Below are 25,741 nucleotides of genomic sequence, written 5' to 3' on the forward strand. Positions count from 1 at the left end.
CACTTATTTATTATCTTTTATTCTCGTATTTCTACTTCTCTATCGTTGTGGTTGGGTTAGGCTGACGTGTCCGGTGGGAAATGGACACGTGCCATCACATCCGAATTTGGGGTGTGACAAAATTAATAATAAATAAAAATAATTTTGAATAAAACTTTTTAAAGATTGTAAAAAAAAATAGTATGATAAATAAAATGTACAAATGAAGTAATAAAGTAAACTAAGAATGCTCACTAAATTTTGAAATAATCATTCTTCAAGTATAATTTTAAAATCCTCCTAATTAAAATTGAAAAAAAAATATTCTTTGAATCTCACTTACAATATAATGTTTTTCTCTTTAAGATTAATCAAATCAAAATATAATTATTATAGTATATGACCTATTTTATTTTTCAAGTTATCAATTAACACTTAATATTATTATTCTTTGGTCTCTAATAAGAATCGAAAAATAAAAATTAATACATTAATCATGTTTTGATCATATAACTTATTGGTGATCAGAAAGATAGATTAATTGAAGTTAATTAAAATCTAGAAAAAAGTTGACAATAAAAAATGCATAATTATAATACGGAAAATTGCATAATTTGAAACTGCATGCAATCTTTTCATTAAATTAATACAAATAATAAAACAATACATATTATATTATAACTATATATTCATTTTACCAATAAAAATAAATAAATGTTAAAATTTTTATTATCCATTAAGATAAACTATCCATAGACTTTACCAAAAAAAAAAAAAAACAACTATCCATAGAACTTCCTATAATTTAATATTAGGAAAAGTTTTACCAACTACTCTTTTCACTTAAATAAAATATTGAAAGACAAGCATTAAACCACCCCAAATAAGGGTATTCGTGAGAATGATCCACAGTAAAATTGATTTAAATTTTAAAAAGAGTAAACAAATAGACCTTAAAACTAAATTAATTAATTATCTAAAAATGGTAAACCAAAACTAATTCCCTAAATGGTCAATCGGATGTGCCCTTTTTGCTTTGAAGTTAAATTTTGTTAATATTTTTAAATTCTCTTTATTTGAGGTAAAAATATTCATTCATCAGGTATATAAACTACTTTAGAAAGAATTATTTGTCTACTACACTAAATTGTCTCCTAATTTTAATGAACATAAAGTCAAAACTTTTTTTTCATCCTTTATCACTTTGTAAAGAATGAGATAATTCATTCTAATTTTCATCAAGTAGGTCATTATTTTTGTTTGTTAAACACCTATAAAACAAATTTTAAGTATATTCAAAATTAATCTATAGATGGATCATTAGACTTTATTGCTTCATATAGTTTATGAAAATTGTTAATATATTGACACTCATAATTTTAATCTTTTTCTCTTAAATGATTTTTATATAAAATAGAAAAAAATATCATTAATTTAATTATTTAATTCAAATATATATGTTTGACATGATGTTAAAAAATCACTGAATCATGTGATATTTTATTGTTCTTTCCTATCATGTTTATTTGAAAATATCATAATAATATTTTTCCCCGAAAACTAATTAAATTTCTATTATAAATATATATAAAATTATAATATTGGGCCCGTAACGGGCCTTTCATTATCTAGTATATATATAATAACGAAAAGGTTGCCGTCTCGCGACCTGCATAAGTAAAGGAACAAACAAGCAAAATTCATATTTAAAACACACACACTCTCTCTCTTTTTTATTTTTATCATCCAGTGGTCCGTATCCTCTTTAAGCTCAACTAATTCGATCTGTTTACATTAGGAATAAAATGTTTCCGATCTATACATATTAAATATATTGTTGGAAGTAATAATCTACTTGGGCAAATTTTTGCGAGGCTAAAATTAATGTTTGACCAAATTTTTATTTAAAAAAAATAAGTACTTCGGAAAAGTAGCAGAAGCAGAAACTAAAAAATGTGTAGTTTTTTTGCTAAAAACACATTTGAGGAAAAAAAAAAATACTAAGAAACACTTTTAAAAGTTTAGATGAATATTAATTATTGCTTAATAATGTCTTTTTGTTATAAAATATAAGCTCAGAATAATATAATAAAGAGAAGAAGACAAGATATAGAGATAAAAAAAATGACTTTTCTTCTTATTCAAGTGTATTCCAAATGGTGAGTGATATCTCTATTTATAGTGTTGAGATATCACTCCCAAAGGTCACCAAAGTAGTAGATACATAGTTATCCCTTAAGGTTCTATCACCTTGAAAGCACCCATACATGAATTCAATTAATTCTTGAATAAATCTAATGAATAATCCACACAATCCAATGGATTATAACACTTTTAAATTTATTGTTTAAATACAAATTGTTTCTCGTAAAAATATGATTTTGTTAAAAACTTTTATAAAAAAACAATTTAAAAAATAATTTAATTTTAAAAAGGTAGTCAAACATGCAATAAATTTGTTTCAGGAAAACTACTAAATAGATGTATCAAATTAATGGACTTTAATTGAGTCTACACTTGTACATTTTGCGACCACACAGGATTTTCTTCTTTAACATTAACTTCTTTATTGTTATTATTATTGAAATGCATTTTGACAAAAAAAGGTATATATGTAATCGAACTTTAATACGAATATCAAACACCAATAAAAAAAAAGTGTTTATATTTAGTTTGGGAAATTTGTTAGAAAGAATTAAAAAGGAAAAGAGAAACAAATCGTTTTCCAAAACGAGCAAGAGAAGTCCGTATAACCTAAAGTTCATTTATATTGTGAGGTCACAAACAACGTAATGTCGTAATCAATTCAAAATCAGTTAATCTTTTTCATATTGTTAATGTAATGAACATAACGTAATGGAAATAGCAAAAGAGATGATCAAATTGAAATAAGAATAAGGAGGGAATGATAAGATTATTATTAAGCTTTTCGATTAAAATCGCAAAAATTAAAAAGCTATCAACAATTGAACAATAAAATATGTATAAAATGTGTAATAAGGTGTATTCAAATGTCCAAAATGAAGGTGAGCAAGGGGAATTTAGAATGAGCTATGTCTATCTGTTTTCGTTATAATTATCTATTTCAGATGTTGCATGATTGAAATTATGATTACAAAATGAAATTATGAATATCTTAAAATTTGGCTGTTATTTGCATTATCATCTATCGGAGGCACACCTCCAAGTCTATATAAACAGATCACTCCGGACCAGTGCGAATGAAGCAAGTTTTTGAGAGCTAATTTTTGAAAGTCAAGTAAGTTTTTGATCTGATTGACATTAATTGACTTCATTTGCCACGTGTCCGGTCAAATAATCTGTCCCAACATACTTTCCATATTGTTTTTCAGTTACATTATTTACTATATAACGTTTCTAAGGTAATGACTAATGACAACAACGTACACGGCACCATTGTTCTTGTTCTAGTTGCCACGAATAAAAGAATTGTTACTTTACTAGTTGTAACGGAGTTATTCTAACTTAATTTAACCCCAAAAATTACTATATGTCTTATTTATACAATTTAATTTCTATGACAAACAAAAATTTATCACCTTACTATCTACATTCTCGACTTCGTGTATAGCGATTTAAATTATGACCTTTTGTCTATTGAGTTGTCCCATTTGAAACAAAATATATTTAAAATTTACTAATAATATATTTTAGTGTTGAGTACTAAGAACAAAGGACAATTTTTAGTATGTTATTGCATCCAAACAAGGCATATAACCTTTTTCCAATGATTAGAACATGTATTATATTACTAACCAAGAAATAGTACAAAGGAAAAACAACAAATTTAGGCATATGAAATAAGGCTAAAAGAACAAACACTAGTTTAAAATGTTGGGAACTCAATGTTTGTGCCACATTTCCCTCCAGGGAAAATAGGGCACTCGATGAGATTTGAACCCGAGCCATCAACACAAATGTAAACCTGGTATAACTGACTATTACCCGATTGGTCTACATTACATTGGATCCAAGGAGTGTATCCAATCGCACTTTTAATTGCATTTCTAATGTTGACCAAATCATAAGATCCGCCATCAGGGTGAATGTTAGCACCTTGAAGAATTGACAAAAGATCAACTTGATTCTTGAGATCAAGAGTCTTCTTGAAATAAGCATGTTGGTTTGTGAAAACAGATTCAGCACAAGTGCCATGTTTTTCCCATTCATGTGACCAAAATGTTGAGCCACTACCACTTGGGCATGCTAGTGTTGGCCAATTTTGTTGCATTCTACTAATTAAGTCAGAAACCTGTCGAGTCAATTCATGAAGAACTTGTGAGTATATAGTAACAAAATCAGAAATTCATATAAGGAGATTCAAAAAAATGTTGAACCATCACACCTATGAGTTGAACTAATGATCTAAAGAAAATCTTGAACCTTGTTTATAACTACACTAGAGTCTTTTCTTATATCAAGAAATTCAACCCTTCATATATAATCAAGAGAATTCATTTTCGTCATATATACACCGTCTAATTTTTTTAGAATCTTTTTTTATGCCAATAAGATTCAACAACTCATACATAACAACAAAAAATATCATTTTGGTCATACTTGTGAACCTTGTACTTTAAACCCCTTGCCTTCCTTTAATATCCACCCCCGGAATTTTATGAATTCTACTCGTACTTTAAACACGAATAATAGAAAAATAGTAGGGGGAAAAAAAAACTAAGTTTTTAACAAAAAATTAAACTATGAACCCGTAATTCAAAAACATAACGAGTTCAGTACTAAAAACCTAATGACTAATCCCACAAATTTAAATCTTGAATTCGACTCTGATAAAATCAATTATAAGAATTTGTTTCTAGAATATTGAATACCTGAGATTGGTCATAAGGACTGTTTGGATCACAATTTGATGGATAAGTCCCATCATTATTATTAGGCCAAAGTCCATGAATTCCAAAATCTGCTGCTGGTTTTCCAGTTGTAGGGTAACAACAACTTTGTTTAGTGTCACAGTATGATCCTGGCCACTACATAAACAGAAAAAAAAAACATATATTGATTATAAAAAAAAATTATATCCGAAACAGTCTCTCGACCCCACAAAAATAGGGATACAATAATCTGCGTACATTTTAACCTCTCTAGACTTAAAAAAAAAATGAATCAACTAAACAAATTAGATGTGTACCTGTTGAACAAAGTAGAAAAAGTCAAAATCTGTAGCAGCATTGAGGGCTGATGAACATTGTGTAATAATCAAGAAAATCAAGAAAAGAGAAAAGGCTGAATTAGAAGCCATTTTTTTTTTGCTTGTACAAAAAAGTATTAATTTTTGTATTGGTAGTGATTTGATAAAGTGATTTGGGGGTTTTATTTATAGGAAAAGAATAATAAATGAAAGATGTGAACATTCTAACTTTTTAAAGTGTGAAATTGAGGAGCTTGATATTATAATATGATTTGGATTTTGTATCCTTTATTAGTGTTTATGATGTTGACACAATTGATAAGATGCCAATTATTGATTTTTGGTATATTCTAAAGTATATTTTGTATAATAATAATAATAATGTTATTTTAATATGTTGATTTGGGCTGATTTTAAGGAAACATTTTTACTTTTATTCCTTTTAGAGAACCTTTTCTCAAATCTTGGAAAGATGGAAAGTTGTCAATAAAGTAAGTTCTTCGTATTAAGATACTAGAATACGCTCTGGCTTAGATTATTTTTCGTCATTTTTAAAAATAATTATTTATTATTTTAAAAGTTTAAAATATTTTTTTTTATTTTTACTAGTAGTTGTTCTTGAAGATTATAAATATCTTAGTAGAATAAATATTGAATAAAGAGATTATCCGGTTTGATCAAGTTTCTAAAATCATTTTATTTTTAAAAGGGGCATTTTCAATAGTGATTTCAGAAAAATACTTTTTTGTGAGAAGTAGTTTGTGTTTGACTGATAAATTTAAAAAAAAACATTTTAGAGAAACAATTAGTGCTTGGTTAAATTTAAAATGTACTTTCTACGTATATTTATTTTTCTCAAAAGGGTTTTCAGAAAATAATTTTACAGTAAAAATCACGTTTAAGCTTATAAAAACAGTTTCTACTACTCTCCAAAACATTTATTTTTTATTATAAACTCGATTAAATACCTCATTTTTTAAAAATAAGCATTTTTTATCTTCTAAAAATTTGGTGAAATAAACTATAATATCTCTTTAAAATATAAATAAGGGTGAAATAATGAAGAAAAGCCTTCTAACTACTATTATTTTGCAAGAGACGTGTAACAAACATATAATTTAAAATTAAGGAAGTAATTATTGAGTTCATTATTATATAAGGTTCATTAAATAAAATAAAACGGTTCATATGAATGCAATGTGTGATATATTATATTTTTTAAAGTCTTGATTAATTGAATTATTGGCCACTGTCGATTTCAGACTTGTACTTCCCTCATTAATTAATTGTTCATTATATCTATATCATTAATAGACATTATATATGCTCTCCAATCTCCATACCTCTCCCATAATTCTTACAATTGAGTTTCAGTTCACACTGATATCGTATATTGGTAAAGAATTTACTCACACAAGATATTTAAATTAAATTAATAATTTTAAATAAAGTATTTTTAATTGAAATATATAGTCAAACATCTATTATATCTTGTGTTAATCTGTCAAAAGGCTATATCTTGTGTTAATCTGTCAAAAGGTTATATCTTAATTTTAGAGCGTAAAATCTACAAAGTGTACAATTTTATTGTATCCATTTGAATTATGCACTTTTTAAAAAAGAAAATATATAAGTTATACATATATGTATACAATTTGTATATCTAGAGGCAGAGGTAGAGTCGTAACTTTCGGCAAGTAAGTTCAAATTAAAAAGGTAAAAAAATGTCTCTAGCAACAATCAAATCCATAATAATGAGGTAAACACTAAACCCTTCGGCCCAGAACTAAAGTGAGATTCATAACTTAATATTTATACATAAATAACTAAATTAAGTTTATATCTATAGTGTAATTTTTCACCGAAAGAAATTAGAAAATTTAAGGAATTGTATGTGAACACAAGGAAGAGTAGACAATAGCAACACATACCTGCACCAAGACCATTTAGGCCTATAGACAACTTTCTTTCACGTCTTTTTTTGTGATACTTTCACATGTAATGAAATTGCATTATTTTCGAGTTTAAATTAAATTAAATTAAATTTTATGTAGAGGGTACGTATATAAATATTTCTACAATCAAATCACTTAATTAAAAAGATAATTGTAAACAACTCTATTCAATACTTGCATTGTTCATCGCCTAGAATTAACAAACATCACTACATAAGTAATCTATTGTAACAAACTAAATTACATTAATTGATTATGTGAAAATATCATTACACTAGACTGATTTGGTAAGAAAATCCATTATACTGTCAATATAAAAGAACTTAACTTCTTTAATTTTTATATGAGTTTAGTCTCTATGTATAGATAGTAGATAGTGTAAGATAATGTACATTATCAGATCATTTAAAAGAGAATAATAACAAGTAATTCTAATCAATCTCTCATCGACTTGTAATTGTGAAGAATTTCACATTGGTGTTTTAAGTGGTAGGTAGTCTTTTCTGACTAACATGTCTAATAGAATTTCACCTCCTCAGCTAGCTCTTAGGTTACGTTAGTCTTACGATTCGATATCAAAGTTGTATTCTAGATATTTATTTAGAGTCTCACTTCAATGCTTTGCGAGATGCATGCATGATTTTTTTAATGTAACTTGTATAATATTTATCTCTTCACTTAGTTCTTTATCGTAACTTAAAATAAATGGTAAATAACTTGTTATAACAAGTGTGAAAATTATAAGAAAAAAGTTTATTATATCGTGACAACTAATGTTCTGTTCCACCACGGCATTGCCATAGCCCATAATAAAAATGTTCCAATCCACATTTGACCAAATTGAACTATATAGAAACAAAAAATCTTTTAGGTACGTTAAAACGATGTAAAACTTGTGCGTTGCTTTCAGAATCGCTTTAATCTTTAACAATATTTATATAGAGTGTTGGCTATAAATAATCATATTTATTTACTATCGTTATCATAATTATAAATAATCATATTTATTATCATTAAATAATTGATGCAAAATTCTTTATTTACGGTACTATAGTTTGAATTTCAATATTTAAATATGCTCTCAAAACTCATGTCAATATCAATTTACTACTTGAAAAATTAAAAAGGAACAAGGCATTGCAATTTGTGTGGTATCCATTAATTTGATTTATCCTTTTATATGTGCGGCAAGTGAATGATCTGATCGAATTTAGATGGGTCATAATAAGCTAAAATAATGAATGGTCACTATCTAATCCCTGCCCAAAGGTTGGTCAACTCATGTTTTTGATGTGTATTTTACAAAAATGAACGTAGAGACTAATGGTTTTCAATTTTTGACATTATTTGCTTTATGAATAGAACTTTAAATTTATCGAGTTTTGCCTCATAAGTTAATTTTGACTTTGAAGGACCACCAGACAAGCAAGGATTAAAAATTCAAGACCATCAATTTTAAAGGTTATTGGGTGTAATTTCCTGAATTTTTAATTTTAGTTTTTTAATATAATTTGTTCAATTATCCAAAAAAAGAACTCATAAGAAGAAATACCTTTTTTTATATGGCTATATAAAAAATTTATTAATAATTTCATAAAGTTTTGTATAAATGAATTTAGCCCAAACAACTCAACTATTAAATAGACAAAATTTGAGTGGATTAAAATAAACTAAGTTAATTTATGATTTAAAGTAAATTAAGGTAATATATTAGCGATTTAATGACACACCCAAACTTATAAGCCCCCAACTTTAATGGATTAAGGGTGTGTTCGGTACGAAGGAAAACTTTTTTTCAAAAAATGTTTTTTAATTTTCTTATATTTGTTGGTTAAAATCCTTGGAAAACATTTTTTCTAGGAAGATAAATTTCTAAAAGTAGGAAAAATGACTTCCCTAACGAAAGTGTGGAAAACAAGTTCTACAAATCGTATTTCAAGGTACAAGACTTGTCAATATTACCTTCAGCTGCAAATTGGGCCTATACATCTTCACAGGTTAGATTTGGGCTCCTTCATGAATAATGGGTTACATTTTGGGCAAGTTTATTTCACGGATTAAAATGGGCTACCCCCGAATTAGCCCATGAGCAATTTATATCGTAAGAATTACTTATAGTATTAAGAGCTAATTACATCCTATTTCTATTTATTTTTTTCTCAAATTATAAAATTCCTTTAATTTATAGGATCTCAAATACATCAGGTCCTCAGAAACCTGTGAATACATAGCTCACAGATTGCGAATGATACATTATTTAATGGAAGGAATGTATCCGAGAGGGGATAAGGAGATATATCCGAGAGGGGATAAGGAGATATATCCGAGAGTGGATAGGGATGAATCCGAGAAGAGATTTTTATAATTTTTAAAAATTATAGGAAATTTTAAAAATTATGATAAAATAAGATGTGTATTTATGTAATTTTTTCCTTTATATCAATGCCCAAATCGTTGTTGGCCAATCTTTACGAAATAGGAAGTCACTTTTTTGGAGTTTTATGTATCTCAAAACACAAATTTGGGATCATTTTAATTTTGTGTATACTAATCCTTGAATTTTTCGAAATATGTGTGACCGACCTTGTTTGAGCTCAAACTTTTTTGGGTCCATTGGTGACAACTGATAACCTATTAATGACATTCATTATTTTTAAAAGCGGGCATCGTTCACTTTTTGAACGGTATAAATCACAAAATAGGAATTCAAAATTATCTTAATTTTTCGTGGATATTAGTTTATAAATTTTCCGAAATTTGTGTGACCAACTTTGTTTCCAAATCAAGCATAGCCATTTATAAGTAGCATTTGGCACATACTATGGTAAATGCTTTTGTCAGACACAATTAATGGCATAATACATAAATGTGTCATAACTTGGGTCTTATTTGACATTTATTTCCTTCAATTTTGAGTGTGCACAAATAGACACTTAAAATTGTATAAAATTGAATAAAGAGACATGATTCCTACGTAGCATAATACACTTAAAGACACCACGTAGGCTACAAATTGTCATGTAGGATGCTACGTAGGACGTGTGTCTATTTATTCAATCTTATACAAGTTTTAAGTATTTACTTATGCGCACCCAAAGTAAAGTTGGAGGACATAAATGTGAATTGAGACCAAGTTAAAAGGCATACTTATGTATTACGCCCACAATTAATCAAGGAAAATTCCACACATTAGTAGTGAGCTCTGAAATGAGATGATAAATCTAGTGAAACTGAGACAAATAAATATCAACAATGGAGAGATCATCTAACATTGGCAAGAAAGGTTATCCAAAGTAGGACTTTGGAACCCTGATTTCTGATAACCCTACACTCTTCTCATCCTGTTCCTATAATCTAGGACTCCTACTTCACTTATGTGCAAAATCCTCTCTCATGAAACTAATGTGCAAATATGTCTCGTGTCAACTCACGGCTTGTTAGATACAGCAGCTGGAAGAATATGAATCTGCTATGGGAAATCAATGATCGGGGTTACATCACCGATGGAAATGACTTCCCCATTCTTCCTCGCACCATCAAGTACAAAAGTGTACCCTCAAACGTGTGCCCGGGAGATGATCAAATTGATCGGTCACACAAATCCCAGAAGCAGCTCCAAGATCCAGTAAGCCCCTCTCCATAGTGGAAGGAAAAAAAAATGAAAGAATCGCACAGTTAGCAGCTGAAGTTCATATGTACTACAAGAGCAAGAACAGCACCTGCTGACATGCACACAGGATAGCAGCGGAAGTTCATGCGTACTACGAGAATAAGAACACCTATTGACAGGCACATAGGTCACGTTACTGAGGAGGATCTAGAATCCTCAGTCCTGTTACTCCGACACATGCAATCTGGGCAAGGGAATGAATATATTGAGTCATTTGGTCTTTTAATCTCAATTCCTTTTGAATCACTATGTGCTCGTATACTAAGCATTTGCCGCTTGAAGCTCTTCCACCTGTAAGATGAGCGCATGGAAAACATACACCGGTCAAAAGCAATGCAAAGCCAACATACAAGACTGCATAGACTTACCAAAGGGGTTTTTGATCCCCATAACTGCTTCTTTCAGTTTCTTTTGTCCTTTTTTATTTTTTTTGGATAGGGGGGCTTCTTTCAGTTTATATACAGGCACACTAGAAAGGTCTCACGTAAACAGAAAAAAAGATGGCTGAAAGTTAACCAAAACCTTACCCGATATTGGGATTATCATATAACAAAGCTAACTTCCTCTTGTCTGGCCTGATGGTCCTGGAGTGCCCGCCATATAAGTATCTTCTATGCCCCAACAGAAAGTGGGGGAAATTGCCTCCCTGAGTTGTCACGAATACTTCACTATGAAGGCAAACAGTATAGTCTATGGCAGCCATCCTGGAAGAGTAATTCTATAAGCAATAACTTGAGTCAGACAGTAGCCAAAGAGGAGGGGTGAGAGGGGGGAACTAAAATGCCTGGAAGGAAAATCAAACAGTTTAAACCTGAAATGGGCCTAATTCTTCTGGGGATGCCAGCATTTCTTTAGTTTGTAAAAGAGGAAACATTTCTAATAGTGGTTTCATATGTCGCTCAGAGTCGTATATTTTTCCAGATGCTAAATAGATGGACGTAACCTTGTCAAATCCCATGCCTCTTAACATCAAACCAACCTGATAAAAAGTGTGCAGAAAATTAGCAAGGAAATTATTTTAGGGTAAATAATTTTATTAACAATAAGAGGGAAACCCTATAAAAGCCAAATACTTAGAAACGAGAACCTACATCAAACTATGGTTATTAATGAAAGAAACCCTATCTTCTAAACAAATAGGGATCTCATTGGCCAATCTTCTATACAAATAGGGATCTCATGAGTACACCAAAAGGAAACTAGAAACAAAAGACTATTTTGCAAATTTATAAAATTTTGCTCAACCCGTTCAAGAGCTCTCATATTTTTCTCTTTCCAAATAACCCACATAATTGCTAAAGGGGCAACCTTCCGTGCCCTTTGACTTCTCTCTCCCCTTCTTATATACCCTCAGCTATGCAGCATCTCCTTCACTAGTTCGCATCACCCATTGCAGCTCAAATCAGTTAAGAACCACCCTCCACAATTGATTTGCCACTTGACAATACAATAGAAGATGATCTATATTTTTGCCTGAACATTTGCACATTTGCACATGAAACACCAACTAACATAGATGACCCTCCTATTTCTAAGGCTTTCCACTGTCAAAAAAATTCCCCTTGATTTAAACATTTCTCCTTTCCTTCAAAAAAGAACAACAGATCATTCCCCTTGCTTTCAACTAAGCCAAGAAAAACCACTTGCAGATACAACCCAGCCTACAGCTCGTATTAAACTCATTAGGTTGACTATATGAGGAAATCTCTTTTAAAGAAAATTTCTATATGAGTAGCCAGTTGCTCAATGCCCTGGAAACCCGTATAGAGCAATGAGGAAAGTTACATTCCTCTCCTTGGTAATCTCTTGTAATAAAATTAAAGAGTGAATAGACCATCTCTACTCTCTCACCATTTACATACATCCAATTTATCGTTCAATATATCTTGCCCACACTAAAAACTCAACCATATTATGAAATTCTTCCCCCTCCCTATCATGTAGATTACTCCAAAATCTCAAATCCCAATGAGACCTACAAATTTGTTGAACTGTCATCTCACTTTGGCAAGACATTCTGTATGTGTTAGAATAGACTTTCCTCAACTTGTTCTCATATACTCACAGAAACTAACCATGCTTCCATGTAACACTCTGAAAATTCGGGTTGGACTTGGAATACTAAATTTCGTGTGGTTTGAGCCGAACTATGATAAATCATTTAGTGTTGAAAGTTGATATCTTAGCATGTACAGAGTGTACAAAAGATTTGGAGTTGAAAGGAATTGAGAAGGACTCGAGAGCCAATATGCAGTTGCAGAATGCCATATTCCCACACATATCTTTTTTCCAATATGCAGACCATTTTTTCCTTCTTTCCACAAGCATCTTTTTTTCCGTACTCCTAGCCGCTTCTTTACTCTCTCAATCACAAAATTCCCACACAGCCATGTCTTTGTAGAGGCACCCAACAATAGACACGAAAATGATAAAGCATCAAGGAAAAGAAAAAAACAAATAATTGTTGATATACAGTAGCAATGCTTGAAAGGTAAAGCCTACATAAGCAGGATGTAGAACTGCAATAGATCTTATGAAAATAACATATGGTTCTTAGATTACTAAACACTAGTCACAATCCTTGCAACTGAACTATGACAGTGGATATTGACTAAAGAAGACAAAGAAGAAGGATACTCCACTCACATTGCCACGGCAATCTTTTCACACATGATTGAACAAGGAGAAGAGATTTTCAAAAATCACCACCAATTATGCTACTCAAGTCTCACGAGTTACTTAGTAGTCCCTTCTTGGTGAACTAGGGTAAGTCAAGAAATTCAATACTAGTAAAACTAATGAAATTATCCAATTTTACACTCTCATCATCTCATAAGGATCCTCATGCCCAGCATAAGTATACACTAAATCTCAGACAAAGGTACGATATTCGAGGAATTGAAATTAAGGTCAGGTACAAAGAAGTGCCATCTCCAGAAAGTATTTTAAACCATATGTTCTATTCTAAACCATATGCTTTCTAAACAAAACTTGTTCTTTAGGAAGGAAGTCTCACGAAGGATCAGAATGCTCTGATCAAGCCAAGAAAGTACAGTCATACAACTTATCCGAAACATGACATGTTCCATTAACATTAAGTCAAGTCTCTTGAAAAGGAATAAAAATGACAATATATTACCTCTAAAGGAGTCAAGGGACACTTGCCATTAATCCTGATTGCTCCAGGACGAATCACACGACCAGGTTTTGTAAATTTTCCCTTCCATCCTCTCTCTCTTGCAGCATCCATGTCCCTTTTTTCTTCTTCACCACCATCATACATGCAACAAGAGAAAGCCACCATATCCTGCAAGAGAATATGATCAAGGCTCAATACCCTTGGAAAACTAAGCTATGGAGCACATACAAAATCAGTTTACACACATGAAACTAACCTCCTCATAGCGGAGATGCACAGAAATATACTTTCCACTATTGTTGGCACTTCGTTCTTTCATTCTTGACACCAATGTTTCCCCCAAACTCAAAATGGGATTTGAAAATCTAAGGGCTTCATAATTTGCCAGGCACCTAAGCCGCTGAACTGCTGGAGGAGCATCAAATGATAAACGGTTTGCAAATGGGGATATTCTGATGAGCCTGGTGAATGATTAGACACACTTAGCAAAACTGTGGCCATAAATAACAAAACAAAATACTTCAAATATGAAGAAACGAACCTACCAATTAAGCATCAAAGAACTGGCAAGGAATATATCCAATTGACCAAACATGGTAATAGACTCTTTTTTTTGGAGAATGAAACACGATAACAGACTTAGCTATTGGAAGTCTAGGCATTCACAATTCTAGAGCTTGTTAGCCAAGCTTTCAATGTTCGCTGTTTTTTTCTTTTCGAAATTGGTAACTGTATATATAAACAAAGAACCAAAACAATACTTAGGTACTACTGAAACCATATTTACATGAGAGCTCTAAAAATCCAAAGCTTGCTTATCTTTAAAAGTGACTTTTTGCCCGATCAGGTTTCAGAGAAAGTATTTTTGAATAGTAGCAGCTTGTGTTTGGTGAAATAATTTGAGAAGAACTTTTACTATTAAAGAAGCAGTTTGTGTTTTGCCAATCTTTCCGGGAAAAAATGCTTTTCATTGTCAAACAACGAAAGGAGCATGTAAAGATTCCTTTTACAACTAGTACTTTCCAATGATATATGAATTTATTGTGAGAAATTTTATTTATTTCTTCAATTTTATTTAATTAAATGTAAGAGAATCACAAAATAGAGAGGTGGATTTATTATATTTCAATCATAGATGTGCTGTCAACAATACATGAGTTTATAGCAGGTTTGGAGAAAATAATTTTGAAATGGTGTTTTAACCCAAGAAAATATTAGAACTTCTTTTGCTTAGGTTAGAAACTAATTTTTTTCAACTTCATCTCCATAGCAAACACTTCAGATACTCACAAAAGCACTTATTTTTTTTCCAAGAACTTGATCAAACAACTTTACTCTTCAACATAAGTACTTGTTTTAGAAAGTAAGCACTTCTAGTTTTATATATATATATGACACTAATATTCTAACTAAAGGCAGTTCGGCCCAAGAGCCAATAGTGGTGACAAAAAAAAATGTCCAAAAACTCACTTTTCTTCAAGCAGCTTTGGATGAACTGTATCCCTGTAGTAACTGATGGAGGACCAAGCTTTGATCTTGAAGTTGTAAACATTGCTCATGTTGTAACCGAACCTTTGCATAATATAATCAGGAATCTTGTCCACCACTCGCACATCATTGGCTAGGGTTTTAACAAAAAAGTCTTCATCATAAATCTCTCCGAACTTGCTGCAGAGAACAAATGCTGAGCATTTTTATGATTTGAAATGAAAGGAAGGTGTAGAGATGGATATTAAACAAGATTGATCAAGAGAACAGCCATGATTAAAATGAACACCCACTATACCATTAATAATTTCACGACAATCCACCACCAGATTGACAAGAATGGTACTAGGTTGCGTGAAGTAAATCAGATTTTAGTTTGCTTCATCAATATCTCAAAAGGAAATGACCATGAACCTAAGGTACAGATTCACCAAACCTCCGAATCTGTTCAAATTCTAGGGCTACTAACATCTTATTGTGGTCATTTGTGATATATTCAATTATGATTTGATGAAATCTCGACTCCTATTAGCACCCTCAAGGCTAGATGTTTGGATGTTTATTCAGCTGGCACTTTCTCTCCCCTGTTAACCGTGTGGATAACTTTTTAGATTTTGTTAGTTCTCTGTCTTTACAGTAGTAAAATATTCAGGGAATTTTTTTGTGGCTGTTTTACAGGTAAGTTTGCTTCATGTTTTGTTTGAAGCAGCTTCTTTCGCTCTCTTGTAACATTTGCATCTTCTTGATGCTTTTCTAATATGATTTGATTACTTTACCCAAAAAAAAAGAGGTAGTACACATTTCTATTAAAGAGAAGCCAATTTAATGCTATAAGAGCAGGTAAAGCATCTCAAGAGCTTTTCATTAGGAAAAACTAGTCTAGGTAATGATAGCAACAACTAAAAACTATTTATGCTTCTACCAAATTTCTGAGTATACAGTATATAAAGCTCCCGCTAAGGAAGGTACTGAATTACTCAAAGCAAACAAAGAAGATGAAACAGCAGCCAACCTTGGATCCCTCCAAATGCTATGAAAATGGAAGTGTGGGATGACCAGGGTCGCATTAAGAAAACCTGCCACGGCAACAGCATTGCATATCTGGACGCACAGAAGCAACATTAGTGATCTTAAACTATCATCGTCATCCAAACAAAACTTCAGCATTTCAATAACAATTATCTTTGGAACTGAAGGACATACCGATGTCCTTTGCTGATTCAGACCACCATTTGCCTCAATATAAAGGTAACCATTTGATTCAGGAATTTCTGAAGATATGTGAGACAATCTTAGTTCATTGATCACCAAACCTCGTCAAAATTAAAAAGAAAAAAAAGAGAGAAAGAAACAGAATATCGTTGCATATTATTTCCAAACTCTGTAGAGCAATAGCGTATTACTGTAGTTCTTGTTTTGATATCCATCCCTCCATCAGTATTTATTATTGTTTTCAATAATCTATCTAGTATGTTGTTTATTGTGTTTCGATTGCTCCACTATTTTTTTGTTGTTGTGCTCCATTGGGTAGACTTTGCATTGTTTTCTTGTGACGTGCTATATTTCTTCTTTATATCTGAAATAGCTACATTTGAGCCGAGGGTCTTTGGAAACAGTCTCTCTACCTCCACGGGGTAGTGGTAAGGTTTGCGTACATTCTACCCCCCCAGACCTCACTTGTGGGATTTCATTGGGTATGTTGTGGAGGTTGTTGTTGTCAGTAGACCAAGAACCTCAAAATCGCCAATCTAGCAATATAGGATTTTGAATCTTAATAAATTATACACAAATTGTTTGTCACGTCCCAAACCTTGATGGAACGGATCGGTATCCATCGTAGTTGTAGTGTCTATGCAGCTTCAGATTCAAGAATGTTGAAACTGAGAACCAGTCACCATGGTCACAATGAGCTTTGAAAAGAAGAAAACATTTAATGGCGTTGAGGTCCTTTCACTATGTTTTACATTCACACTTTGGGTACAAAAGTTGAGTTCTTACTCATATTAGAGCACTGCAAAAAAACGAGCTATAGCAATTGACAACAATCATTGAGGAGAACTGAAGAAACCTTGCCCTAATTCCAACAGTTTCTCATGATTAAGGTAAGATCTAATCCAGTGATGTGAAAGGCACTCGCCTCTCGCATTAAGGGCTTAAGGAAATGGAAGTATATACAAGAATTTGATCCCAACTTCATGATTTTGAATTGAACTCTTCATGAGTTAATATAAATCCTATCTTGGACGTACATTAGGGTTTGAAACATGAGATTAACATTAGGGGTTTGGCTTTTGATAAGATATGCAAGTAGAAAAGTTCCAAAGGATGACTACCCTATTTGACATTTTCTCCTTAAATTGTACTAGAGATTGTCTATTAATGACAAGCCCAACAGACACTAAATGCATACAATGAGTCCTTACCGCACTCTGGTGGGTATCCATATTAACTTGCCCTGTATAATCCCACAAGTGGAATTTGGGTTGGGGAGGGTAGAAGGTACGCGTACCTTACCCCTCCCTTTTGGGTGGAGAGGTTGTTTTTGACAGACTGCATCCATATTAATATATGGATATTGATATTGGCCCGCCTCTATTGGCAGTGGGTAGAGATCAAGAGAAGCAAGTCGAGCACATCATATTCTCCAAGAGTTGTGTCAAGCCAATTTTCATATTTAATTTCTTATGTATCCACACGAAAGCGAGACCTCTAGTTCCTTTTTGGTCCACGCATGAGGTTCTTATTTGTATAGATGAGTGGGTGACTTTTGTAGAGTCATATTTTGGTGTACTTGTTGATACGAGGATTCCCCCGACATTAATAAAATCACTCACCATATTTTACACAAGGGTGGTGCCACTAGAACATTCACCGGAAAGAGACTAGCTCAAAAAAATTATGAAAAGAGAAAGTAAAAGCTTTGACCAGACAAATGTTGTAATGCTGCCAACTAATATTGCCTCAAAAAAAAATAATGCTGCCAACTAATAAAGAGAAGTTGCTTAGGTCTTTATCAAAACCATAGAGTTGTGGTACCATATGAAAAGAGATATCAAGAGGGAAAAGCTTGCCGGACTGGTCATGAAAAAAGAGTGTGCTTATATAAGATATTAGTCCATTGGAAACAAGAAAAATTTAGACTATATGATAAAAAGATAATTCATTTAAATAAGAAAACTTAACTGAATACAGAGTTTATTAGTTTCTAAACTAATTAGAGAAGAATATTTTGTACTCTAAACCTCAATACGTATAATGAACATAAACTTTCAAGCATATAACTGCATTAGTTATCTTGAAATTCAAATTACTATAAGTTAATGCATTGGGAAACCTCCAATATAACCTGAACGCAACCAGAGAGTTGCACTTACTATATGACTAATAATTAAGAGAGAGAAAGAGAGGCAGTATATAGCAGAAAGAGAGGCAGTATATAGCATACTAACAAGGATAAAAGATAAGTTTGATTCTCCAAATTTTGTACCTCCTGAGGATTTGTTAATGCATGGTCTCCATTCACCACCTCTATAGGAGTTTTTCCAAATTGTTGATATCTACAGGAAATTTGCACCTCTACTTAGTAAGATTTTAGAAGATCACCATCTTTAGGAGAATTTGAACTAAAATATCAGAAATCATAAAACAAGATCAAGTTACAAAGTAACACACTTACTGACACAAAGAAATCGAAAAAATTCAAGGGGGCAACAAGAACCTAAATTTAACAACAACAACAATAATATACCCAATGAAATCCCACAAGTGGGACAAGTGGGGTATGAGAGGGTGGTGCGTACGCAGTCTTACCCCTACCTTGTGAAGGTAGAGAGGTTGTTTCCAATAGACCCTCACCCAAGTAAAGCATATCAAACTAGGTATAAAACAGTAGAGAAGATGTCACGTTGAAAATAATGGAAAAAAGAACAGTCGTAACAACAAATAATATAATAACTGAAGCAAAGGAAACAACCAGTACTAATAAAATCAAAAAATAAGAAAATAGGAGAAAAATAATGGCTATACTAGCCACGACCACCTACTAACCTTCTACCATAATCCTTGACCTTCTTCATATATTTCTCGATAATCACCTCTCCCAAATACTTCTTCGGTTTACCTCTACCTCTCCACAGACCCACCATAGCAAACCTCTGACACCTCCTTAACTGGGCATTTGTGCATCTTTTATATGCATGAACTATTTCAGTCTTGTTTCCCTCATCTTATCTTATCCTACACGGAGGGCACCCCCACCTAATCCCGAATATCCGTGCTTCTAATTCTATCTTTCCTATTATGGCCACATATTCATCTTAACATTCTCATTTCGGCTACTTTTAACTTCTGGACGTGCAAGTTCTTGATCAGCCAATACTCCAACACATACAGCATATTTGGCCTAAAAACTCCTTTATAAGAACCTAAATTTATCATAAAATATTTCACGATTAAACAGAAAACTCAATGTTTCTCAAAACATAGGGACTCGCCAATACTCCGGCGTGCAAGATCTTGATCAGCCAATACTCCAACACATACAACATATTTGGCCTAAAAAATCCTTTATAAGAACCTAAATTTATCATCAAATATTTCACGATTAAAAAGAAAACTCGATGTTTCTCAAAACATAGGGACTCAACAGCAACAACACTAGTCACTTGGGTTTGTGAAGACTTCAGTGAGATTTCTGATTGCCTCAAATGATCACAAACAAACTTATGCCCTTCAGACTATTCAAGGTCAAAAGACTACTTACTTGATTCTCACAATTCTCAGTAATGTTTGATGTCATGCTGGAAGCAGAGAAAGGGTCTTGAACAATTAAAAAGTTTTTAAGGAGAACTGAACAGTCATATATATTAACATTTCTAAACACGTATCACAGACACACTGTTAAGAGGACTTTCACTCAACCACTGTAGGTGGAAATTGGAATTGGGAACACTAACTGAGTTCAAATAAATCATTGTGCATATCCCTAGAGTCTCAACCCCTAGCAGCATTTCTACTCTTCTCCTATCCCCAAGAGCTCGTGACATTTGAAACCAGGTTAACACCTCCATCCAAGTGCCAGGATTCTACCTTCACATGCAACAACATAGTTTTTTCATTATAAATTCATGCAACATGTCAGAGTCCTTGTTTTCCATACATATCACTGATTATCCTACTTTTTGCTATATGCACCTCATACATCAATCTTTTGAATCTTCGGACAAGGAAAATGACACTTCAACCTCTTTCAGTAAGATAACAAGTTAACAATTAAAAGATCCCATCCAATTACATAGCACCCCAACTAGCAGCTATCATATACATTTTCTACAGAATACTCAGATGTTCTGCTCAGCAAGCACTAGAAGTAACCAATGATGTAACAAAGATGAAGACATAAGGAAAAGGAAAAAAAAATCCATAGGGCAACAGTAAAACAATCATGATCAATGGCATTGATATACAACAGAGCAGAACCAAATACACTCAGGATTACAGATCTGGACTAAACAAAACAACTCAAACTGGAACAATACTAATTGAATAAAATTTGCGATGGAACTAACTCAGTGATCCCCAAAAACCCAAAAGTCAGTAAGACAAAAGAAAAGACTTTGTTTGTCAGTTCCACCCAAACCATAGAAGGCAAAGTAAAAAATCTAACCGCATCAGCAGTGGAATTATCAGAGTTCATTTCAGGTCGAAGCTTATCATAGAGTTGAGGGCTCCGGTAAACAGACCCAGGCGCAGGACGGTGCCTGATAATAGGAACAACATCAAACGGTACTGTCCCCATATAAAACAATATCCCAGCAATATAAAGCAAAGGAGCAAATAGGAAAATCCCCTGACGACGAACCAGAACAGATAGAATAGCCCCAGTTATACGATTTGCTAGGGTTCTCGGTGGCTGTTGACCCGAAGTAAAACGGGCACTGGGTTTAACCCTTCCACCACCACTACCTCCACCTCCACCACCACTATTACTACTGCTACGTAAACGAGGCGACCGTGAACGTGGCGATGACGGCGTTGATGGGCTACTGTGTCCACTACTCGGTAGTCTATTATAAGCGTGCATAGCTCTCTGTTTCAATCTCTTACTGCTTCAGTTCATATTGAACACCAAAAACAACAAAAAAAAGCTCAAATTTCACAGAATTGATTGATCTAAAAGGGTTTTTCGAGAATCACTACCCAAAAAACCCAATTTTATTGAATTTTCAAAAGAGATTTTTTTTGTTTTTGCTCCGACCCTTTGTTCCTCTCTCTTCAATGGATTTCAAGATTTGATGCTCAGGGTAGAGAGAGGGCGGAGGGAGGGAGGGAAGGTATAGAGAGAGTTGAAGAAGAAGCGAAGAGGGCAAAGTGTTAAAAATGGTTTAACAAAAGAGAAAAAACGTTATGAGAAGAAGGTGCGCACGTGACCTGGAAAAAAAAAGATGGATGCACGTGCTCTGAGTATGGGCTGGTGGGGCATGCTGGAATAGTGCACTTCTCCGAAATAATGTATGCATTAGTTTTATATATTAGTAGTAGTATTTTATTTGATATATTAAAAGGAGAAAAGGATCTGAAACTTTGTCATATAGAGTTTATATGTCCTTTGTTAAGGGTATATATGAGTCACATTCATAACAAGGGACATATTAATTTCAAATGGTAAAGTTGAGAGGTATATCAGGTCGTTTATGTATGTGATCATTAGATAGTCTGTATTAGAAAATATAAGGGGAAATTAAGCAAATATCCCATAAAAACAAAAAAATTACAAACATATACCCCTTACATTCATACCCCACTAAATAATTACACTAGTTATCCCCAACTAATTTTGTTTAACTCTCTCTATATATATATACTAGACATCGAAGCCCGTGCTAGCACGGGCCCAATATGTATCATTTTTTGTTTCAATTTATGTGACAAAGACAAATTTAAAGAGTTAATCAAATTTTAATATTAATTTAAAATAGTTTAAATTTTTAATTATTGTTAACTATGGTAAACATTTTTTTATGTCTTTTAACATTCTAAATTGCTAATTATTGTTGTATGATTTATAATATCTTTTACGCAATTTTCAAATAATAAAGGTTATTTCTTCTTTCTCAATTTATGTGGTACTAATCAATCAATTTTTTTTGTCTTTAAAATATTCTATTGTTAATTACTGTAAATTATTGTACTTTCTATGTAATTTTCAAATAATATATATTATTTCATTTGTCCAATTTATGTGTCACCGATAAAATTTGAAGAGTTAATAAGATCTTTTACATATTTTTATATCTTTTGAATATTTAAGTAAATAATTATTGTGATTTATAATATTTTATACAATTATTTTTAAAAAATTAAACACCGAACAAAATGAAAAATTACCAAAGCATCCTTGAATACATCAATAATGGGTCCCACTTTTTGTTTAAAAAAATATGCATATTGGAAGGATATTTTTGTCCAAAGTGGAAATAGAATAAGTATAAAGCATTAAAGTTTTTTAAAATTTTAAATTGGTAATTCTTATTGTATGATTTGCACTTTTACGCCATTTTCAAATAATAGAGGTCATTTCTTCTTTCTCAATTTATGTAGTACTAAATTTTTTTTGAGATTCAATCAATTTTTTTTGTGTTTGAAATATTTCTAGCTGTTAATTGCTGTAATTTATAGTATTTTCTAAGAAATTTTCAAATAATATATATTATTTCATTTGTCCCAATTTATGTGTCACCGGTAAAATTTGAAGAGTCAATTAGATCTTTTATATATTTTTATATCTTTTAAATATTTAAGTAATTAATTATCGTGATTTATAATATTTTATACAATTATTTAGTATAGTAAAATAAATTTTAAAGAAACAAACAAAACGAATTCATCATAGAAAATTACCAAAGCATCTTTCAATACATCAATAATGGGTCCCACTTTTTGTTTTTAAAAAATTGTACATTCGAAGGATATTTTTGTCCAAAGTGGAAATATTGTGTAAAAAATGTGTATTTATTGTGATTTTGAATGTTTTGTGGGGTAATAGGACGCACGCAAAGTTAAGGTGTCTTTTTGAAAATCTGGAACAATTTCAAGTATCACTTAATATTTTTTCTCAAAATCTAATTTACTTTCATAAACTATGTGTCAGATCAAAATCAGATTAACAAATTCAAAAGGAATGAGTAATAAATAGCTCATACAATGACATATTTATTATTTAAAAGAAGTACTCATTTTGGTTGAAAGTTAACAAGATAGTTACAATGTAACTAAATACTATAAAAATCTTTGCATTTTGGATTATTATATATAGATATATTTATGATTATTGGAAGGGATTATTAGAATACGTATTTTATTATTATTATTAGGTATAATATCTTCTTGTTTTAAATGCTCTTTGTCTTTTTCGTTGGCATTTTCAGATTGATACAACTATGCAGATTAATGTAGTAAGTTACATTATAACAATTATTTTTTTAACGATAATAAGTCAAACGATCAATTATCTCAACATTGATTGGGTCATTATTTGTTGAATAAGTTAAATTACATTAATTTACAATCTACTTTGATCCAATTACATTAAAGTTTCAATACTTTTCAAATAATATATATTTGCATAATATATTTTTTTAATAATTATAACGCCATAGAATATACTTTTCTTTTTCAAAAATATTTAGGTTTATAATGGAAATATTGAATGAAACAAACGCAAGAAGTTGTAATCCAAAAGGTATGTTTGTCATTTTCATGTTAAATTTTTTTGGAAATTCACTTTTGATATGTATAGAGGTAATAAGCCGTTCAATTAGTTGCAGTGTGTATTTAATTTATCCAGACAACTTTAAAATGCATTTGATAAAAAAAAATCCTAAATTTTTTGTTTAGCTAGTACAAATTTTAACTTGGGAGAGATTATAATAGTAATAATTAAAACAATAAAATATGTAATGCATAGCTTATGTCATTAACCATTTTAAACAATCTTTCAAATTATAGCAATGTGATATACGTGTATTTGCACAAAAATGATACTCTAAAAACGAGTAATATTATCATATATGGAATTAGGAATATAACAAAATAATGAGTGCCGCTACAAAAGTAATAGGGAGACAAAGAAAAAGTAGGTAAAGATGAGGTTTGGTTAAGTTTGTTAGGGGAACTTTATTTTTAATGTGAGACTTTTTAGCGTATATTTAGTCGAGTTCAAATATAGATATTTAGTGAATGAAAAATTAAAAATAAATTGCAATCATATGTATGTAAAGCATGCTAATAAGTTTGATTAATTCTTAAGCGTATATATATCGTTAGTAAACAAATATTTTATATATACATCAATTTTGTATTAAAATGAAGAGAATAATTAATAAAAGGTTAACATAATTTACAAGCAAACTTAGCTTGACTCTTTAATCACAATATTATAATTGAGATTGCAATATTAAATTAAGTTGCAACTAGATTATGGAGATCCATATTAATATATTTGCCTCATTAAACTTAATTTTCATATTTTTTTTGAAGATCTTGTTTTAATGTTAATACATCATCTTGTATGAATGAGTTAGAGACTGCATGAGTGAGTATTAAAATGTCGCATCGTCCTATTAGTCAGTTTTATTTTGATTAAAAAAAGTTAATCAAAACAATAAAATCGATAATATATGAGAAATTTCTTGAAATATTTTATACTCTAAAATAATTACTCTTTAGATTTTGAACATACTGATTTTCTTTTTCAAACATTTATTCGATTAATCTTGCTACTTAAAAAAAAGAGAACAAAAGGAAGCTATATGATCAAAATTCAAATATTTTTTTGATCTCTCGGTTTGATCTTTTAAAAAAAAAGGAACTATAGAGCCTTTTTTCCAAAATGAACGTCTTTTCCATATAATTTATTTTTACTACACATTTAGCCCGTTTTTATTCCTATCTTATTAGTCATACATAAAATTAGAATTAGCTAGCGTTTCGCTTCCATTTCCAAATATTCTTGGCAAATAATATTTGGGCTAAGTTTTTGGTGAAATTATGTGTTTGTCCCCAAGTTTTTTCAAAAATATTTGGCTATTTAAAAAAATATGATTTATATCCATAAGTTCTAAAAACTATTAAAAATACCCATAAATCTGTATTATCTATTTATAATGAATATGTTCCTATAAAGAATAACATTATAACCCATTAAAAACAATTTGTTCTTTATTCTCAATTTTGTCACTCAAACAAATTGTTCCTTTTCCTTAATTTTGTCACCCAAATTAAAATATTATGCGTATTTTTATAAGATATAAATTTTTTAGTTAATTTTGATTTTTTTTTAA

General features: G+C 31.2%; 2 protein-coding genes across 4 annotated transcripts; both read right to left on the reverse strand.

The window, feature by feature from the left end:
• Nucleotides 1–3,668: 3,668 nt before the first annotated feature.
• Nucleotides 3,669–5,300, reverse strand: LOC125867627 (extracellular ribonuclease LE). Its single transcript, XM_049548185.1, has 3 exons — nucleotides 5,150–5,300; nucleotides 4,833–4,988; nucleotides 3,669–4,252 (listed from the first exon to the last, which is right to left on the reverse strand). Exons 1-3 carry the CDS (start codon nucleotides 5,258–5,260, stop codon nucleotides 3,827–3,829), a joined length of 693 nt encoding a protein of 230 aa, XP_049404142.1. The 5' UTR covers nucleotides 5,261–5,300; the 3' UTR covers nucleotides 3,669–3,826.
• Nucleotides 5,301–10,300: 5,000 nt separating this feature from the next.
• Nucleotides 10,301–21,778, reverse strand: LOC125867488 (protein ESMERALDA 1). 3 transcript variants are annotated; one of them, XM_049548008.1, is made up of 11 exons: nucleotides 21,067–21,777; nucleotides 18,889–18,958; nucleotides 16,605–16,672; nucleotides 16,414–16,502; nucleotides 15,384–15,581; nucleotides 14,170–14,374; nucleotides 13,914–14,081; nucleotides 11,586–11,753; nucleotides 11,302–11,492; nucleotides 10,884–11,065; nucleotides 10,301–10,739 (listed from the first exon to the last, which is right to left on the reverse strand). In XM_049548008.1, the coding sequence occupies exons 1-10, from the start codon at nucleotides 21,481–21,483 to the stop codon at nucleotides 10,903–10,905; spliced, it is 1,737 nt and encodes a 578-aa protein (XP_049403965.1). In that variant the 5' UTR covers nucleotides 21,484–21,777; the 3' UTR covers nucleotides 10,301–10,739; nucleotides 10,884–10,902. The 3 variants fall into 3 exon arrangements, 2 of the variants coding, with proteins under 2 accessions (XP_049403965.1, XP_049403964.1); XM_049548007.1 differs by having other exon boundaries at nucleotides 10,301–11,065; XR_007446653.1 differs by lacking the exon at nucleotides 10,301–10,739 and having other exon boundaries at nucleotides 11,302–11,478; nucleotides 21,067–21,778.
• Between the last annotated feature and the right edge of the window lie 3,963 nt (nucleotides 21,779–25,741).

This window comes from Solanum stenotomum, chromosome 6 (genome assembly GCF_019186545.1).
Source record: "Solanum stenotomum isolate F172 chromosome 6, ASM1918654v1, whole genome shotgun sequence".
Lineage (NCBI taxonomy): Eukaryota > Viridiplantae > Streptophyta > Magnoliopsida > Solanales > Solanaceae > Solanum > Solanum stenotomum.

Coding starts and splice junctions, on each gene's coding strand:
- LOC125867627 (XM_049548185.1), bottom strand. CDS start 5,260: ATGGCTTCTAATTCAGCCTTTTCTCTTTTCTTGATTTTCTTGATTATT. Junction 4,989..5,149: donor TTTTCTACTTTGTTCAACAG/GTACACATCTAA, acceptor CTGTTTATGTAG/TGGCCAGGATCATACTGTGA. Junction 4,253..4,832: donor GTCCTTATGACCAATCTCAG/GTATTCAATATT, acceptor TTGACTCGACAG/GTTTCTGACTTAATTAGTAG.
- LOC125867488 (XM_049548008.1), bottom strand. CDS start 21,483: ATGCACGCTTATAATAGACTACCGAGTAGTGGACACAGTAGCCCATCA. Junction 16,673..18,888: donor CATTAACAAATCCTCAGGAG/GTACAAAATTTG, acceptor ACATATCTTCAG/AAATTCCTGAATCAAATGGT. Junction 11,066..11,301: donor TATGATAATCCCAATATCGG/GTAAGGTTTTGG, acceptor CTCATCTTACAG/GTGGAAGAGCTTCAAGCGGC.